The sequence below is a fragment of the Podarcis muralis genome, chromosome 12 (genome assembly GCF_964188315.1).
Source record: "Podarcis muralis chromosome 12, rPodMur119.hap1.1, whole genome shotgun sequence".
NCBI classification, from domain to species: Eukaryota; Metazoa; Chordata; class Lepidosauria; order Squamata; family Lacertidae; genus Podarcis; species Podarcis muralis.
In genome coordinates this window covers 2,072,338-2,084,646 of record NC_135666.1, presented here as the reverse complement: position 1 = coordinate 2,084,646, position 12,309 = coordinate 2,072,338, and the positions used below count along the sequence as shown (strand labels likewise).

At 48.5% G+C, this 12,309-nt stretch overlaps 1 protein-coding gene across 1 annotated transcript in view; it reads left to right on the top strand.

Moving 5' to 3' along the window:
- LOC144324987 (uncharacterized) overlaps nucleotides 1-12,309 on the top strand; it is a 48,531-nt gene that overhangs the window by 27,468 nt on the left and 8,754 nt on the right. The window contains 1 exon segment of the mRNA XM_077916681.1: nucleotides 3,313-4,888. Within this exon segment, the coding sequence (XP_077772807.1) occupies nucleotides 3,313-4,888 (1,576 nt within the window).

Here is a 12,309-nt window from a genome sequence, read left to right as displayed (position 1 = left end):
GATGGAGCCATCTCTGAGCCCAAGACACCTCCTGCCACTGCGCAGACTTCCGCCTCTTCTCCATCCCAGCCTTTCCTTGGGATCCTGGAGCCTCTCTTTTGGGGGAGAGCCAAGGTAACCCCCCCCCATGGCCCCCCCGCCTCCCTTGCTGTTATGTTAGGGGTCTGCTTCGATGTGGGCTCCTTGGGGCAGAGGCCTTGGCCCAGAGGGAGGGAAGCAGGGGCAGCCCCTCGAGCTCAGAGGCAGAGGCAGGAAAAACTGCAGCCAGGGAGAGGGAGGGAGGGGAGGATTTGGTGCCCTCGGCTTGGCAAGGGTTAAGAGGAGCCGAGCTGGATTCCTAGAGAGGACAGGAAGTGAAGGTCCTCCCTGGCCCAATTCCCTTCCTGCAAGCCGAGAGGAGGCTGCTGCTTTCTGCTCTCCCTTGGCCAAAGCTTCCTGGGTGAGTCTCCTCTCTCTTCCCCCTGAGGGCGCCGTGGGGAGAAGGGGGTCCCAGGGGGCAGGGAGACCCCCAAGTCAGAGAGCGGAGAGCCAGGGCAGAAGGCAAAGGAGAGGCAGCAGCGACGGGGAGAAATGGCAGGCGGGCGTCGCCCCAGGAGTTGGGGCGAGAGGGGCGGCGAGGAGGAGGAGGCTGGGCAAGGGGCAGGAAAGGGGGAGAACAAGCCGGGGAAGGAAGGTGGGGCGCCCGGGGGGGAGGAAGGTCATCAAGGACCTTTGGCTGCTTCCTTCCTGGGCTTCAGGTAGAGTTGCACCTTTGGCTGGGCAAAATACAGGTGTGGGTGTGTGGGGGGGTGTAATTGGGGGGCAACAGATTCCTTGACCTGGTGCAGAAACCCCTTCGTGACCCCCTGGACCAGAGCACGCCAGGCCCTCCTGTCTTCCGCTGCCTCCCTCATGCTGGGAGCTTCCAGAACACTGTCCCACCATCTGGTCCTCCGTAGTCCCCTTCTCCTTGTGCCCTCCATCTTTCCCAACATCAGGGTCTTTTCCAGGGAGGCTTCTCTTCTCATGAGGGGGCCAAAGTCTTGGAGTCTCAGCTTCAGGATCTGTCCTTCCAGTGAGCACTCAGGGCTGATTTCCTTCAGAATGGAGAGGTTGGATCTTCTTGCAGTCCATGGGACTCTGCACCATAATTCAAATGCAATGTAATGCAATCCATTACTGAAGGGAGAGGGAAGGGTTAATCTCAATAATATCTGGACCCAAGCTAACTGCTGCAGTTGTGTTTAAGCAGCTAGCAGCAGCTGTGGTTAAAACCACAATTGCTTCAGCTATGTAGGCCAGAAGCTGTTTCCTGCTTCCTGCTTCCTGCTTCAGTAATGCAAGAGAAGAAGAACACACATAGAAGGGAGGGAGGGGAGCTTAGCTAGCCATATAGCCATATGCCATATAAGGTAATAAGTTGTAACCTTGCCAGCTGATTGGGGAGACCAATGTATGCTCCCAGGTATAAGAATGCTTGCTGAACACAGTATACGGGCCGCCAGTCTTTGGAAGATATTCCACTGGCTGCCTCTGTGCAGATCTCAATAAAACTCTTTTCTCTGAAGAAGTTCCTTCCCTGGTGCTTTTGTTCTCGGTCCTGGGCAAGCGGGCAAATGAATCCCCTGTAAGCTAAGGCTTCATTGTCAACCTACGTATACAAGCTGACGTGGTTGGAAGGAGGGAGAGGGTGCCTGGAGGGTATATATACTGCATGTAACTTGTCATTTCTTTGGACTTGCTGTGGACTCACCACGCAAGTGCCTTCTGCTATCCGGAGAGCAGAATAAACTCTTTCTTTGAACCAACTCGGTGTCATTTTGACTTCCTTCCTCCTGTCACGAAGCAACGCAGACCCAATCAGTGAACTCCAATAAGGCTACATTGGAACCACTGGAGATGTTTAGGAAAAGGGCTTGTGTTGGGAAGGGGCTGCCCCATTTGTGCTTCTCCAGGGGCAGGAGAATATCTAGGGCAGGAGAATCCCTGCAGGGCCTCTGAGGTTCCCTTTGCTTCTTCCTCTCTCCCAGGTTCCTCGACTCCTTAGGAAGGATGAAAGAGACGGATCCTGCAAAGCTAGCGAGGATGGAAGGGGGAAGATGGACGGTTGACCTGGTCAGGTTGTCTACCGCATCCCTCCCCACAACCTCTGAGCGTTCCCTCTCAGGGACCTCCGAGAGATCTGGTGAGTTCCAGGAGAGTGGTGATGCAGACGTGGATGGATGGAGCTGGAGAGGTATTGGGGCTTGCTCAGCTTGGGGGTGGGGGGAGACAGGCAGGCAGATGGAGATGGAGAAGGGGAGCACCTTTTCAGGCTCCTCCACCTGCCTGCCTGAACCTCCACTGTTTGAAGGGAGACCAACAGCGTCTGGGATTCTAACATCCCCACTGTGAACCCTGAATGGAGGGATATCAACTCTTTCCTCTGTGAATGTTCTCCATCTAGTCATGCCTTTTTAAACAAGGACCAGACTTGTCTGAACCTCCCAGGCCTTCTTAAATATTGGTTTCAGAGCTTTTAGGGAAGTTGAAATAACTTCTGTGAGGTCTGTTGTTTTGGCTTCTGCCTGCATTTGACTGACCTCGGAGATGGAGTGGATTCCAGGATTGAGCCAAACAAAATCTATCCCAGATTAAGGCCAAGCAATATGTCAGTTAATATCAATCAACAAAGGCAGTGAAAACTATAGTAAGGCCTCACACCTAACTCTCTCCAGTTCTTCCTCTGTCACAAGCATTTATTAACTTTGTTCAATAACGGATGTGAACCATGTCCCCTTCGCTCTGAGTGGGGTTTGGGTCCAGGACAGCGATGCAGAGGTTGCATGACTTACACTAACATGGCAGTGCATTGCTGGGGGGGGGGGTCAGGTGTTGGATTTGATGCCTCTGTGTCATCTGTGCCCCTGTCACAGTATGCTGGCAGTGTGGCCCCACCGGTTTCAAGTGAGTCAGGTGCCCCGCAGGCATGCAGAAATGCTGGGGGGGTCAAAGATACCACACATGGTCAATGACATTAAGTTAGACTTCAAGGATGTCTGCTTGAGGCTGAAACAGAGCACTCTCAAGTCTCGCGGGGGGGGAGGACTTTGTTCAATAATCTGGAGCGCCATTTCTTTCCGAGGCTCTAATTAGCGTCTCTTTTCATTGCAGATGGTGAAGAATTGGAAGAGAAGAACAAGGGGGACCAGAACAGAATCCACATAGCAGAGAAGTCATGTAAATATTCAGAGTGTGGAGAGAACATTCGTCAGAGCTCCCAGTCCACCTCCCATCAAAGAAAGAGCTTCGTTAGGAGGGATAGCTACACTTCACATGAAAGAACAAAGAGTAGGGAGAAATTGTATCAGTGCAGAGAATGTGGAAAGAGTTTCACTCGGAAGGGCAGTCTCGCTTCCCATCATAGAATTCATACAGGAGAGAAACCCTATAACTGCATGGAATGTGGAAAGAGCTTTAGTTACAGCCACCATCTCACTTCCCATCAAAGAATTCATACAGGGGAGAAACCCTATCATTGCTTGCAGTGTGGGAAGAGCTTCAATCGGAAGGATCATCTCACTTCCCATCAAAGAATTCATACGGGGGAGAAACCCTATCACTGCTTCGAATGTGGAACGAGCTTCAGAAAAAGTTCCCATCTCAGTTCTCATCAAAGAATTCATACAGGGGAGAAACCCTATCAGTGCTTCGAATGTGGAAAGAGCTTCAAGGAGGGGGCAACGCTCTCTTCCCATCAAAGAATTCATACTGGAGACAGACCTTATAAGTGCACAGAATGTGCAAAAAGCTTCAGCCAGAAGAGTAGTCTCACTTCACATCAAAGGATTCATACAGGGGAGAAAACATATCAGTGTTTGGAATGTGGAAAGAGCTTCCGGACAGAGATTAAGCTCACAAGCCATCAAATAATTCACACAGGGGAGAAACCTTTTCAATGCCATGAGTGTGGAAAGAGCTTTCGTATCCGGCTGAGTCTCACATTCCATCAAAGAATTCATACAGGGGAGAAACCCTATCAGTGCTTAGAATGTGGAAAGAGCTTTAGTCAAAGTGCACATCTCACTTCCCATCAAAGAATTCATACAGGGGAGAAACCCTATCAGTGCTTCGAATGTGGAAAGAGCTTCAGTCTCAGCCATAGTCTCACTTCCCATCAAAGAATTCATACAGGGGAGAAACCCTATCAGTGCCTGGAATGTGGAAAGAGCTTCAGGGATAGGTCAAAGCTCTCTTCCCATCAAAGAATTCATACAGGGGAGAAACCTTTTCAATGCCATGAGTGTGAAAAGAGCTTTCGTCACAGTTCCGGTCTCACTTCCCATCAAAGAATTCATACTGGGAAGAAACCGTATCAGTGCTTGGAATGTGGGATGAGGTTCAATCGGAAGGATAGTCTCACTTCCCATCAAAGAATTCATACAGGGGAGAAACCCTATCAGTGCTTCGAATGTGGAAAGAGTTTCAGTCAGAGCTCCAATCTCACTTCCCATCAAAGAATTCATACAGGGCAGAAACCATATCAGTGCTTGGAATGTGGAAAGAGCTTTCGTCAGAGAGGTGATCTCACTTCCCATCAAAGAATTCATACAAGGGAGAAACCCTTTCAATGCCTGGAATGTGGGAAAAGCTTCAGTCTCCGTCACAGTCTCACTTCACATCAAAGAGTTCATACAGGGGAGAAACCATATCCATGCCTGGAATGTGGAAAGCGCTTCAGAAACAGTGCCAATTTCACAGTCCATCAAAGAATTCATACAGGGGAGAAACCATATCAATGCCTGGAATGTGGGAAGAGCTTCAGTCACAGGAAGACTCTCACTTTGCACCAAATAATTCATACAGGGGAGAAACCATATCAGTGTTTGGAATGTGGAAAGAGCTTCAGTCAAAGTGGAACGCTCTCTCAGCATCAAAAAATTCATACAGGGGAGAAACCCTATCAGTGCTTGGACTGTGGAAAGAGCTTCAATCGGAAGGATGGTCTCACTTCCCATCAAAGAATTCATGCAGAGGGAAGACCAAAAAATAAAAGTAATAAAGCAAAAATTATTAAACAACCTGTACCAAACACAGTTGAATGGGAAAGAGAAAGGGACGGGGGAGAATAACTAAAAATACCCTTTATCACATTTGTATCATATAACAATAGAATGGGAAACACCAAAGATCTGTTCAAGAAAATTGGAGATATGAAAGGAACATTTCGTGCAAAAATTACCATAATAAAGGACAAAAGTGGTCCGGAGTTACAGTGAGGGAGGGGGGTGAGTATTTGATCCCCTGCTAAATTTGCCTGTTTGCCCTCTGATGAAGAAATAAGCCATCCTTAATTTAAATGGTATGTTTATTTGTATCTGTGAGAGACAGAATAACAACAAGAAAAACCCCAGAAACCCAGAAGACAAAAGTCAGAGATTGATGTGCTGTGCATTATAATGAGTGAAATAAGTATTTGATCCCTTTGCAAAAGATGACTTCGTACTTGGTGGCAAAACCCTTGTTGGCAATTACAGAGGTCAGACGTTTCTTGTAGGTGGCCACCAGGTTTGCACACGTCTCAGGAGGTATTTTGTCTCACTCCTCTTTGCAGATCCTCTCCAAGTCAGTAAGATTTCAAGGCTGATGTGTAGCTACTCGAACCTTCAGCTCCCTTCACAGATTTTTGATGGGATTAAGGTCTGGAGACTGGCTAGGCCACTCCAGGACCTTAATGTGCTGCTTCTTGAGCCATTCCTTTGTTGCCTTGGCCGTGTGTTTTGGGTCATTTTCATGCTGGAATACCTATTCTCGACCCATTTTCAATGCCCTGGTATGACTGATTTCTTCTGTCAACAGGTGTCTTTTGTACAGGTACTGTAACAACCTGGGATAACAGGTAAGACCTCTGCCTTACAGCAGGTGCTTCTAATCTCAGTTTATTACATACAGTAAAGATACCAGGTAGATTTGGCATCTGGCTGGTTGATAGGGGATCAAATACTTATTTCACTCATTATAATGCACATCAATCTCTGACTTTTGTCTTCTGGGTTTCTGGGGCTTTTCCTGTCGTTATTTTGTCTCTCACAGCTACAATAAACCTAACGTTAAAATTATGGACTGGTCATTTCTTCGTCAGAGGGCAGCGATGGATAATTTTGGGAATATATGCTCCCAATGAGAGGACACCTGAACTTTATAAAGGGTGGATATAAACTTTATAGGGAATATAATGTTAATGGGAGATCTAAATGGGGCTGTTTCATTAGGTTAGGACAGGATAATATAGAAATTGGACACAAAAGGAGGGGGAAATGCCTAATTCCTTTTTGTACATGACAAATTAGTGGACTTATGGAGACAAACATCCATTAGACAGGGAATATACATTTTATTATAATGCTTAAAACTCAACAAGTAGAAGAGATGCAGTGTGGGCAACAAAAGAATTGGCTCCTTTGTTGGAAAGTGGAAATACAACGGAGAACAATCTAAGACCACTATTCAATATTAGTTATATGTCAAAGGGAACAATTAACACAGAGAAGATGGAGACTAAATGAAGCTTCCGGGTGTGGGCTAAGCTCACTAGCCATCAAAGAATTCATACAGGGGAGAAATCTTTTCAATGCCATGAGTGTGGAAAGAGCTTTTGTCACAGTTCGTCTCACTTCCCATCAAAGAACTCATACAGGTCAGAAACCGTATCAGTGCTTTGAATGTATTTTCTAGTTTCTACCCTCAAGACTTTTGCCATGACATTTTACCCCTCTGCCAGAAGAGCATCTTTAACTCCCTAGTTTCTGTGGCAACACTTTTTGGGATGTGGTTCTTTGCAGGCACAATTGTATTCCATAAAGGCCTATCTTTCCACTTGGACACTTCCTCCTTTTCTTGTGGTTTTCTGTGCGTAACCTCCAGTCTAGGATTCTCTTTTTGAATTTCTCCTACATACACATGACTGAATTAAAAAAATAAATAAATATGAAAATGATTTATAATGAGACTGAAACACTAAAGGTTTTGGTAGGAACAACTCTTTAAAACATTCAAAAAATGAATCAGCGACAAATTTTAAAACATATTTTTTTCATACTGTGAAGTTCATTTTACTGGTGGTTTGGGGGGGCATTATTCCAAAGCAGAACCCATCTTTTTCACAGGATCCTTATGAAATTTGGGGATGTCTGCATGTGATCCCATCTCTACAGCTCACATATAAACACCACAGAGAAGGTGGCCGGAGCCTGAAAGGCGAAAGCATCGGCCTCAAATGCAGGCCTCAGGGATGCTTCCCCTCCATGGAGACCTGGGACCCCTTCTCCTTTGGAAGGGACCTCCAAGAAGGAAGCCAGGGCAGATCAGTCCCTGGACCTTGGAGGCAATTCCTAGACTATTCTGGAAAGATGTGTGATGGAAATGACCGGGGGGGGGGGGCACATCATTAAAATTGTTAAATGTTACAAATATTCTGCCTGAATTTATCCTTTCAACTTGACAGCTCAGGGAAGATACTTAGCTTTAAAAATATAAAATTACCTCCTTTGCCAGTTTCCTCCATTTCATTGCCCTTGGAAAAATGGTGCAAAAGTTTTAAAAGTTAATGTCGCCCCATGCTCAGAGTTCATACTGTTGCGCAACAATAAAGGCTCTAAGTCTACTGACTGCTGTTTTGTTCCAAATTACTTGGCTGGAATTTCCTTCTTTTACTGACCGCATGGACCAGTGGGGGACGTGTACCCCAACGAGCTGGGCTGCTGATTAGTCTCTCAACCCAGAGTTTTATTTAACAGAGGCCATATAAAGTTCCTTTCCCCATTTGTCAGGAGCCTGATCTCCATTTGGGGTTCCTCCGTCCGCACCCCAAGGTTCCTCCAAGGCCTTGGGAAAGGAAAGTGATGCAGGCTCTGGTTGCTGCCCAGAGCCCTGCAGGGGATTCAGGCTGGGGGGGGGGCTGTCTCTTCCTCTGGCCATTGCAGCCCCCAGGAAGCCTTGGAAGAAAGGCAGGAGACCCTCAGCAGACAACAGCCAAGCTTGTTTCTTCTCCAAAATGGCTTCCTCTTCTGAAGCCGCTTGCCTGGCCTCTTCCAATGGAGAGGCCTCCTCTGTTGGGCAAACATGGCGAGGAAAGAGTCCGCCCTGTGGAGGCAATGCCATCATGGCAGGAAGGCGGCTGAGGATACCCCGTGAGTGCTGGCACCCAAAGGTGCCACCCTCCCTCAGCCAGGAGGAGAAACCCAGAGAGTGTGGGACCCATGTCGCCCACGGGGGAGCCATGGCATCTCTGGGAGCGGCTGGGGCCTCCAGAAGATACAATATGGTGTTCCTGCCTATTTCAGAAAAGGGCGGGAAATGCCATATCCTGGCCCTGCCGCCTCTGTGGGCTCCTCCTGGGCCTGCCTGGCCATGGGGTGGGGGGAACCCAGCTGACCCCCAAAACAATGGAGGAAAGAGGAACAGGAAGAGAATGAAGGAGAAGCTGGGAAGGGGAGCAGCCAAGAGGGAAACTCAGGAGGAAAACTCCCTCAGGAAAGTGGGCGAAGAAAGCAGATTGGCCAGCTGTCCAATGCAGAGGCTTCTGATTGGTCCAGCCCCGCTCTGGGGTGGGAAATGGGGTCAGATGGTTCTGGGAGCCCAGTATAAACTGGTTTTCTGGCTGGAAACACAGGGAAAGGATGGCAGGTGTCCCTCTTGCTTTGAACTAGCGTTGGGAGTCAGGAGGGAGAGTCCCATGGTGAGGGGCTGCCCCCCTTATCAACATGCACCCCCACCTTCCCCATCCCTCTCCCCACCTTCCTGCGCTTCCATGCCTGCCTGTGGGGCTTTTATGGGGGGGGGCTGTTAGACAAAAACTGTCCAGGGGCTCTTTCCCAGAGGGATTCAGATGTCTCTGTGAAAGAAGGAGTCACAGCACTGCACGGGCAAAGACCCCCCCAGCTCATGCTGGAAAGAGGGAGTGCGCATTCCAGTTCACATCACAGATAATTTTTAACCTAAGACCGTCCGAATATCCCTCCTCCAGTTCCTATTGGTTAAGAAAATACACTTGACAGGTTTCCCGCCAGGCCTTCTTCATTTTTGCTCCTTAATATGTTCTCCCACCTGTTACATACATTACCTGATCATTCAAATGAGCCATTTCTCCCACAGAGGTGTGTTCCATAATATTCATGAAGCGTTTGAGCATGTGCACTCATTCTTCAGCTACCACCTGCTATTTCTCCTTGTTATCTCGAGTCACCTCTCCACTGTAAATCTGTCCCTTTTTCAAGGCAAACCACCGACTTCTGACACGTTCTTCCCTTAGTTGTAACACCAGCAAGGAAAGGCGCCTCTGAGGGAGTCTTCCCACTTGTCGTCTCCAACATCTGCTTTGTCTCATCCGTAGTGTCTCCAGCAACTCAGGTTGTGAGACATGAAACAACTCAGGTTGTCAAGATCAACCATTCCCCGAAGGGACCCCCTTCTTTTGGGTGTTGGTTGAAACAGAACCTCCGTCTTTGAAGGCAGGCATGGTCGCTTCTTTTCTCCAAGGCCTTCCACCATGAGAGGAACGCAATGGGGTCGTGAGGGGGGCAGAGAGACCCCGCTGCCGCCCCTTTGTCTGAGAGCCCTCCTTTCTGCGCCCCTCACAAGAGGGTCCCCGGTGTGTCTCTGAGGGGCAAGAGAGGAGGAGCCCCTCCCCCCGCTGCTTCCTCCCCTCAGCGGCTCTGAGGGAAACGACTTTTCCCGCCTTTTCCCAACTGCCCGCCTTTCGAAATCTGAGCCTCGCCTCCGTTTTAGGCGCCAAGGAGGCCGGTTCCTGGCAGGCCAGGCTGCAGTGTCCCTGGGCTGCCTCGTTTCTCAGGGGATTTCTTCTAATTCGTCCTCATTTCTCTTCCTATCTCTCGCTTTTCAAGCTTCTCTCTCTCTAGAAAGGCTGTCTAAACAACCCCTTCGCCACTGCCTGCATCCCTCCCAGCATTTAAAAGTCCGATTTCTTTTCATTTGCTGCGTATAATCCTAACACCAGGACTTTTATTCCTTCCTGGCAATGTCTTTCTTCGATTTATCTGAAGGCATAAATTATTGGCCTCAAGCTTTACTGATTGACCATTTTCTATGGGTCCTTTTTACGTGGGTCTCCTGCAAGCTTATTCAATCTCATTCCTGCTTTCTTAATACATGTGTTATCTTATGCCTTTCAGATTTCAAATTTAGTCCATCACATTCCAGGTTAGAAATTTATAAGCCATATTTTAGAAACCCGAGTCTTTCTTTTTGCAAAGAAAACTGAAGGGAGAGGGAAGGGTTAATCTCAGTAATATCAGGACCCAAGCTAACTGCTGCAGTTGTGGTTAAGCAGCTAGCAGCAGCTGTGGTTAAAACCACAATTGCTTCAGCTATGTAGGCCAGAAGCTGTTTCCTGCTTCCTGCTTCCTGCTTCAGTAATGCAAGAGAAGAAGAACACACATAGAAGGGAGGGAGGGGAGCTTAGCTAGCCATATAGCCATATGCCATATCAGGTAATAAGTTGTAACCCTGCCAGCTGATTGGGGAGACGAATGTATGCTCCCAGGTATAAGAATGCTTGCTGAACACAGTATAGGGGCCGCCAGTCTTTGGAAGATATCCACTGGCTGCCTCTGCACAGATCTCAATAAAACTCTTTTCTCCTTCCCTGGTGCTTTTGTTCTCTCCTCGGTCCTGGGCAAGCGGGCAAATGAATCCCCTGTAAACTAAGGCTTCAAAACAACACAAGTCCAGCCCCAATAATTCTGACTTGCTCTTCTTCAGGAGATTCCACCTGTGCAGGATCTCCCTGCTCCTTCTAATTCTTCCTCCAGAATTCCGCCGCTTTCAGAATCATAACTGTCAACTTTTCCATTTTCTTGCGAGGAATCCTATTCGGAATAAGGGAATTTCCCTTTAAAAAGGGAAACGTCGGCAGCCATGTTCAGAATCTACACACACTTTTCTTTCTTGGCTTTCCAAGTGAAGCAGATCCCTTCAGGAAACTCCCAGCAAAAGGGTTCCTATTGCATCACCTGCAGTTACACGCAGGGGTTTGTGAACCCTTGTATGTGTGAATGCACTTATCACGGCATTAATTTCGTGAGATCCGCACACTGATCCCATCGCTTTTGGAAGCACTGCTGTGCAGCCCCAACCGATGCATGCTTACTCAGAAGTAAGTCCTACTCTCCCATGCAGGCAGGCATGGTCATTTCTTTTCTCTTCCACATCTGTCTTGAGTCTCCCCCACCCAAAGGATCGCGTGGGCGTTTCATTCCTTGCATGGGACACTTTCTCCTTTATTTTTCCTGTGATAGAAAGCGGCTGCAGAAGCAGGAAAATCCGCTTTGCGGGGGGAAGAGATCATTTTCCGGGGGGGGGGGGGGTCGTGTTGGGTTGAAATAAACGACAGACGAATGGCAAGTGTCATATGGGAGGCATCTGCCGAGCAGGTCTCGGTGAGTCCCTTTTATTTAATATTACAGCATTACCAGATATGTGCTTGTTGCTGATCGGTTAACACAAATACAATGCAAAGGTTGAATATAGTTGAATATAGGCATTAATCATCAATAGATTAAAGGTAGGGAAAGGGAACACATGGTTAGACAGGTATGAAATCCTCCTTGTTAAACTATTACTAGTGGTTGATAATACACAATTACTAATGATTGATATTGCATGCCTTGAAAAGGCATAACAATCGCATTCCGTAGATGTGGTCAACAATGCGTTAAGAACAGGTCAGGGCACACTGTTTCATGAACTCAATGTGAACTGAACATTCCCAGACTCATGTGCAAAGGCAGAATTTCCCATCAGGGGGGATCTCCTGTCTGGGAAGCCACTCGCTGAGCTGGGGGGTTTCCCCCGGGGGGTGGGTCTTGATGGAGCCATCTCTGAGCCCAAGACACCTCCTGCCACTGCGCAGACTTCCGCCTCTTCTCCATCCCAGCCTTTCCTTGGGATCCTGGAGCCTCTCTTTTGGGGGAGAGCCAAGGTAACCCCCCATGGCCCCCCCGCCTCCCTTGCTGTTATGTTAGGGGTCTGCTTCGATGTGGGCTCCTTGGGGCAGAGGCCTTGGCCCAGAGGGAGGGAAGCAGGGGCAGCCCCTCGAGCTCAGAGGCAGAGAAAACTGCAGCCAGGGAGAGGGAAGGAGGGGAGGATTTGGTGCCCTCGGCTTGGCAAGGGTTAAGAGGAGCCGAGCTGGATTCCTAGAGGGCACCGGAAGTGAAGGTCCTCCCTGGCCCAATTCCCTTCCTGCAAGCCGAGAGGAGGCTGCTGCTTTCTGCTCTCCCTTGGCCAAAGCTTCCTGGGTGAGTCTCCTCTCTCTTCCCCCTGAGGGCGCCGTGG